Here is a 7,203-nt window from a genome sequence, read left to right as displayed (position 1 = left end):
TTAATAATCCCATTAATCCATTTGATCACTTTGGGTGAAGAAACTGTCTCAGACGTGCTGCTGTGGTCTGAAATGACACATGGACAGATGCAAAAGGCGGACTGATTTTTAGGGGCACACCGTTCAGTCTGCGACTCCGGCTCCGCCATGACATGAATATGAACATGAGACTCATTCAAAGAACAACACTAAGTCGGTGTCCCTAAAGTTGCAAGGCTGGTTTTCTGCTACGAGATGCATTCTCCCCAAAACAAGTCATTTTGCAATTACAGTTACTCAAAAACGGTAAAATTAAGGTAAAAATGTTGCATAGTTCCCCTTTAATTGGCCCCACAGAACTGAACCTGGTGTGTGGCTCATGTAATATACACACCTCCAGAGAATTTTTTGTTTCTTTGATAGGGAAGCGATGGTCTGACGTGGCGTGACCAAAGGATTCTCAGTTCGATTCCCCGACACAAATCACCGAGGTCTGTAATCCCAGCCAGAGTGTGTGTGTGTGTGTGTGTGTGTGTGTGTGTATGTGTGTGTGTGTGTGAGAGAGAGAGAGAGAGACCAGATTCATGCACAGATGTGTTTGGTGTTCATGTTAAGTAAAATAAAAGTTCAAACAAAAAAATTGTATATTTTGCCAATTAAGAAACTGCAGAGACACAAACGTGCGTGTTCAAAGGCATCCTGCGACCGTGAGGCAGGCGGAGTCCGTGGACATTTTTATGTAAAGACTTAAAGCCTATTTTTTATTCTCTTTCTTATGAATAGTTTTTATTTTTATCAGTTTTATTCTTTTACTTCTGTTTTTAATTATGTACTTCATTTTTTTATTTTTATTTATTCATTTTAATTTTTATGTTGAACTGTTTTATGTGAGGCGGCTTTTATTGTGATTTTGCGCTTTATAATATGCGCTATATATTTAAGTTTTGTCCCTCGCCGTGAAGTGACAGATTCCACGGACACCGGCCCCACTCCACGTCACAGTGCGCACGCGCCGCGCGGTGACGTGTCCAGATTACAAAGTGTCAAAGCGAATTTAAAAAAATAAATAAATAAAAAAACAGTGGAAAGTCACCGGCTGAAGTCGGTGAGACGTCGAATCTTCAGCAGCAGCAGCAGCAGCAGCGTCTCTCTGGATCAGTTGAGTTTTTGTCGCCGGCTCTTTGACGTTATAGCGGGATTCCGGAGCTAACGCTAGCTGTTTCGAGCTAACCGGCAGCGGACGATGATAAAGTTTGTCGCCGAGCTGCTGCCGCTCGCTTCCGCCTGTCGAGCGTCGAGCTGGAACATGTTAGCCGTGTTAGCTGCCCTGCTTGGTTAAGAGCTGCGTTTGTGGGTTAGTTTTTGTTTGTTTGTTTGTGTGTGTTTGTTTGTTTTGGCCCCGGCCGGCGGTGATCGATGGCTCGGCGGCGGCTGGACAGCCGCAGCGCGGCTCTGTTGTGCGACATCCAGACGTCCATCAGCACGGAGCCCATGGAGACGCTTTATGACGTCACTGGAGAGCTGGGCAGGTGGGTGTCCTTTATATAGAACACAGTTTAACGTCATTTAAACGTCTGTTCAGGGGCGATGCTACATCTAAATGGGGACGATCGCTATAAACACTGTTTATCTTCAGAAGTACTGTTTTGCATAAATAATTTGAATTCAGTGTTATTTGACTTTGTATAAACATAAAAGGATAAACACAATAAAAGTGCAAGTTTCCCAAACTTGAGAACGGGGATACATGATCAAAACAGTGGCAGACTAAAACCAACAGTAACCGTTTATCCCTTCAGCTGCTCCCTTGTCTGCTCCCAGTGGCTCCGGCTACGGACCCCTATATCTACAATGACCGTTCTAAAGATACGGAGGGTGTCTTACCAACCAATCAGAATGCGCAAATATGTCTGTCCCCGTACCATATGCAGCTAAAGGTCCAGCAAGGCTTCAAAACTCATCCGTACATTGTCCATATATCCGTACATTGTCCATATCTTCAGTGAACCCATGGAGCTGTATATCAGAACTAGAGAGCGCACTCCTAATGCTGCACACTAAACGAAAACGTCCCTTCATGGACAGCGACATGACGTCTCCTAACCGGGCAAAATATTGATGAAGTACCCAAATGTTAATGCATTGTCAATGGGGATTCATGACTGAACACACTCAGAAAAATGCTCGCAGAATACATGTTAAAATGCCATTTTGACCTGGATATCAAGCCAATAAAATTAATTTACATTAAATTATGTCAGAAAAGTATTAAACTTACTCTGACACACACACATTCCCAAATATTAGTGTTGAAAGTTACACGGATCTGCGCTGTTCAAGCTGCTGAGCTGAGGCGTCCTGCTGCAGCTGTTGCTGTGTTCAATGCAGCGCGGCTCCGTACCTTTAGCAGTCCCGCAGAAGATACGGATGTACGTACCCATAGCCACTTCGTTCAGGGTCGCTGCAAATCAAAGGTGGATCTCCATGTTGATTTGGCACAAGTTTTACGACGGATGTCCTTCCTGACGCAACTCCATATTACATGGAGAAATGTAGCAGGGGTGGAGTTTGAACCAGGAACCTTCAGCACCGAAACCAAGTGCACTAACCACTTGGCCACCACCTCTGCTTCTCAAACAAACAATAATAGTAGTAAAAAGTATTTTAAAAGACCATAAAAATCCAATTTAAAACTCTTTATAAGATTCAAGCTAATGCTGAATAAATGGAGAAGACTCCCTGAGAGATTCAATCATTGTATACAAAGTTGTTTAACATGACTTGAGCTGTGAGATTCTAGGTACAGTAAAGTACTCCAAACTGCAAAGTAGACCTCAGAAGCAAAATAGAATCAACTACTTTGATGATTATTCAACGTAACTGTCTGTATTGATAATATGCGTTTCTGTCCGGCTGGAGGTTTCTTCCTGTTAAAAGGGAGTTTTTCCTTCCCACTGTAGCCAAGTGCTTGCTCACAGGGGGTCGTTTTGACCGTTGAGGTTTTACATAATTATTGTATGGCCTTGCCTTACAATATAAAGCGCCTTGGGGCAACTGTTTGTTGTGATTTGGCGCTATATAAAAAAAAATTGATTGATTGATTGATTGTCCGTGCATATTTGTGTTAATTAGGGTGGGTTATGTACAAAGAATTAGATATCATTTGAGATGTAATTATCTGAGTAACTACATAGTCCAGGCAAATAAAACTTAACAGGGATAACGTTGAGCAAAATAAGGTTTATTCATCAAAATTTGAATGAGAAATTCAAAGGTTATGTGATTTTCATAAAAGATTTGACAAGTTCTCAATATGCCGACCGCCTGTGACGCGGCACACAGCCTTCCTCTTTGAACTTTTTGTGCCAAATCCAAATCTGCATTGAAGTTGTTGCATTTTTTTGTTTATTCTCTCACACGTGCACGCTGTGCAGTCTAGTTCAACTGTGTTCGAGCAAACCAGTGAATGACATTTGTATACCTGAAAAGAAAAAAAACCCCCAGTAAACATAGAATTTTGAGATGTTTCTACACATGTTGCTAAAATTTGAGATAATTTGATAGAAAATTGGTCCAGTTATGAGATGATATAAATTTTTCGGAAACATTCTGTATTATAACTTTTAGCAGGGTTTGAATTACACAGTGGCTTCCAGTGGAGCCCTATTTTTCGTTGAACTCTAAATGTCCCAAGCACACGCATGCACGGTAGGGCTGTCACAATTAGTCCACTAATCACAATTACGTCAACTATCAAAATCGTTGGCAACTAATTTAATAATCACCGTCATCTTTTTTTTTTTTTTTTTCTCTCAAAGCTGCTGCTGTATCTTCTGTTGCCTTTCTGTCTTTGACCCACATGCTCAGTAGAGGTAATCTGGGTCAGCTGCGATGTCACCGGAAAAGTTATGCCCAAACAATATCATGGCTTGCCTTCACTGTGCATGCGTCATTTCTGAGCATCAGCAGCAATTCACTGATTATCACCTCGTTTCTTTTTCAAACTGCTTCCAGTCATCATCTGTCTCAGTGACCGATATCTGAAGCTTTTGTACAACAATCATTTCCACATAAATTTGGTATTATTTCATAATAAAAGATGGGAGCTATCAGAGTGCAGCAACACCATGCCTGAATCTGTCGTGCTGCTGCACCTACGTCATTTCAGGGCGTCAGCAGCAATTCACCGATTATCGCCTTGTTTCTGCGTAAAACTGACTTTAGAATGATTTAAGAGGTTTTAACTTGTCATCTGATGGTTAAAGCTGCATGCTGGTGCGATACGCTGCAGTTTACGTCTGATCCAATTAGTTGACTAATCGCAAAAATAATAATAATAATAATTTGTGGCAGCCCTAATGCACGGCAATAACAGGGTTAAACATTACTATACAAACATACTACTTTGTATAGGCACAATAAAAAGAACAAAATCATGCAAACAAGAAAACAGCAGAGAGACCCTTTTCTTCTCAAACACACCCCTTCAAGAATAACATGTAACTTACACAATGAAAACCTGGTTACTTATTGAACTAAGTTGTGTCTTTTTACCACAGCACAGTTGTGGACTCTGACTGTCCCTTATTTCCTGACATTTCATTTTTCTTTGTTGATTGTGACAGGAAAAAAGAAAAGAAAACTAAACTAGAGCCAGAAGTTTAGTTTATAACCACAGAAAGTGAACACGCTGAACAGCCGAGTGGCCTCCACTGAGGCGGCACCCAGGAAAGAGCGCTGTCCGTGACGCTGCCACAACAGCTCCGATATTAAGTTGGTCTCATTATGGATCAGAGGCATCTTCATTTGGAAACATACTCATGCCACAAAAATCATAAAAAAAAATAAAGGCACATACACACCAGTGGTAAATAGGACTACAGGTGTCATAGACTGAACAGTCCGCCCTGCCTCCACTGCGCAGGCGTCATTTCGGAGCTCAGCCGCTCATCTGAGACCGAGTGTCTTCACCCAAAGCGATCAAATGGATTAATGTGACTATTAACCATCAGATGACAAAGTAAAACCTCTTAAATCATTCTAAAGTCAGTTTGAAGCAGAAACGAAACAATACTTGGTGATACTTTGAAATGATCGACGTGCAGTGAACACATTAACTAGCAGCTCATGTAGCCGCGGCGCTCTGATCACTTCCTCCATCTTTTCTGATAAAATAATGCTGAATTTATGTGGAAATGATTGTTGTACAAAAGCTTCAGATATCTGTCACTGAGACGGATGATGACTGGAGGCAGTTTGAAGCAGAAACGAGGTGATAATTCATGAACTGCGGCTGATGACGCATGCACAGTGAAGGTAGGGTGGACCGATTTTTAGGGGGGACAGTTGGGTCGGCGACACAGCTCTCTGTCCAGGGTGCACCCTGCCTCTCACCCTGTGAGTGCTGTGATAGGCTCCAGCTCCCCCGAGACTCTTGATAGGAGTAAATGGTTATAAAAAAAGAATGAATATATTTGTTTTAAAGATATTTTTGTATCTTAAAAAAAAAAACATCCATGAACCTGGTGACTGAACATGCTACATGTATGCTGATTAAGTGATGCAGCAACATTTATGTATGTGGGTGGAAAACTGATGACACATTTTTCAGTTCCTCAGAAGCGTATGTTTCAGACGTTATCAGTTGCTCTCGTTAATGCTGCCTTATTTTTCTGACAGTTCGGTCTTGCACATGACATCACACAGCATGATGCCAAACTCTGAATCAAGCAAAAAGGAAAACTGCTGCATTGATGCTGAAAATCTGTGTAGATTGACATTTTTGCAGACAGAAAATGGATCAGAAATCGATAAAGACATCAATAAAAAAAAAAATCTGATGATAGTCACAATTGATAATAAATTGATCTTTTTTTTTTTTTTTTACCTTTCACTTTTGATACTCTGTGTGCTTCTTACCCTGTGTGCTGCTATACAGTGCTGCTGGGACTTCATTTTCCCTGAGGGAGTCTTCCCAAGGGATCAATAAAGTTGTGTCTAATCTAATCTAATAGTGTAGATAGTGAGCGCTCCTTAATTCTCATTCTTAACAGCACTGGACATGGCAGTGAAAAGTGGAGTGTTCACTGGGTTACAGTTTTATACACTAGGATCTGTGTGTTTCTTGGGTTGATCAAAGAGCCAGTGCAGTTCAGTGCACATTAACTACACTAACGTTGGACTTTGGACTGTAATCTTTAACCACAACCACCGTAAATGCATGAGGTGAGCACAGGAAAGTCGTCTTAGAGTTTGAAATGAACCTCCATATGTTTATACGTAGGTTCAAGACCAGTCGTGATACTAAGTATTAGTAGTCCAGGTGATGCTAAATGTTTGCACTGAAATTTAAACAGTTGCTGCAAAATTAAATGTTAAAGTAATATCTCTTAAAAACCTTTCAAAATATGTTTAAGTAAATCATTGGGAGGGAACTATTTAAAAAAAAGTGCAGAGCAGCATTACTCAAAAAAACTGAAATCATTAAATAAATTCAATTCACAAGTTTGTATCCACTGTGCAAATGAGCACAGTTAAAACTAAAGTTTCCAATGTCATAATTAAATTGAATAAAAACTAGCAGTGTTGGATGATTGCATTCTCTGCACAAACGTTGAAGGCGTTTGAACAACGTTGCAGAGTTTGGAACGTTCTGCTGTGTTCTTCTGTTCTTTGTGGCCACCTATGGACACGGTATCAGCTGGTCGTCCTGTGCAATCAAAACATTCAAAAATCAGTTTTTAAAATAACGTTGTCGCCGTTTTGTTGTTGTGTCCATCTCCTGTCTGCGGGGGGGGGGTGTCATCCTGCCTAGAGTCCCTTTACACAGAGAGTACTGACAACTGAGAACATGGAGCCATTTTGGGGCCAGTTGTGCTAAACTACTGAACGAACCTTTTATGTTTTCAACATTATTTATTTATTTAAGTCAGTTAACACGTCATCCACGTACAGCTACTATTAACAATAAATCTAAAAATAGTTAAGCTATCAAATTTACATAAATTTACAATTTATGATTTATTTAATTAATTTAAAGCCTGATTTATGCTTCAGCAGCTCTGTAACTCTGTGTCATGCAATGACGTGCGTGACAGTTTTAAAGGTCTCTGTCACTGGATTATGCTTTATTCTGGAGTAATTTGACCCTCAACAAACTTTTCTTTCTAAACAACTTCCAGTGCAAAGGTAAGTTGTGTACTTTCCTGTTTTTCTGACTCTGTG

General features: G+C 40.5%; 1 protein-coding gene across 1 annotated transcript in view; it reads left to right on the top strand.

Moving 5' to 3' along the window:
- The first annotated feature begins 1,084 nt into the window (after window positions 1-1,084).
- stk17b (serine/threonine kinase 17b (apoptosis-inducing)) overlaps window positions 1,085-7,203 on the top strand; it is a 29,427-nt gene continuing 23,308 nt past the window's right edge. Inside the window, exon 1 of the mRNA XM_034186882.1 lies at window positions 1,085-1,508. Within this exon, the coding sequence (XP_034042773.1) occupies window positions 1,396-1,508 (113 nt within the window). The 5' untranslated portion in view covers window positions 1,085-1,395. The remainder of the gene's footprint in view (window positions 1,509-7,203) is intronic.

Source organism: Thalassophryne amazonica, chromosome 14, assembly GCF_902500255.1.
Source record: "Thalassophryne amazonica chromosome 14, fThaAma1.1, whole genome shotgun sequence".
Lineage (NCBI taxonomy): Eukaryota > Metazoa > Chordata > Actinopteri > Batrachoidiformes > Batrachoididae > Thalassophryne > Thalassophryne amazonica.
The sequence above is the reverse complement of the archived record's forward strand: the minus strand, read 5'-3'. Positions and strand labels throughout refer to the sequence as shown.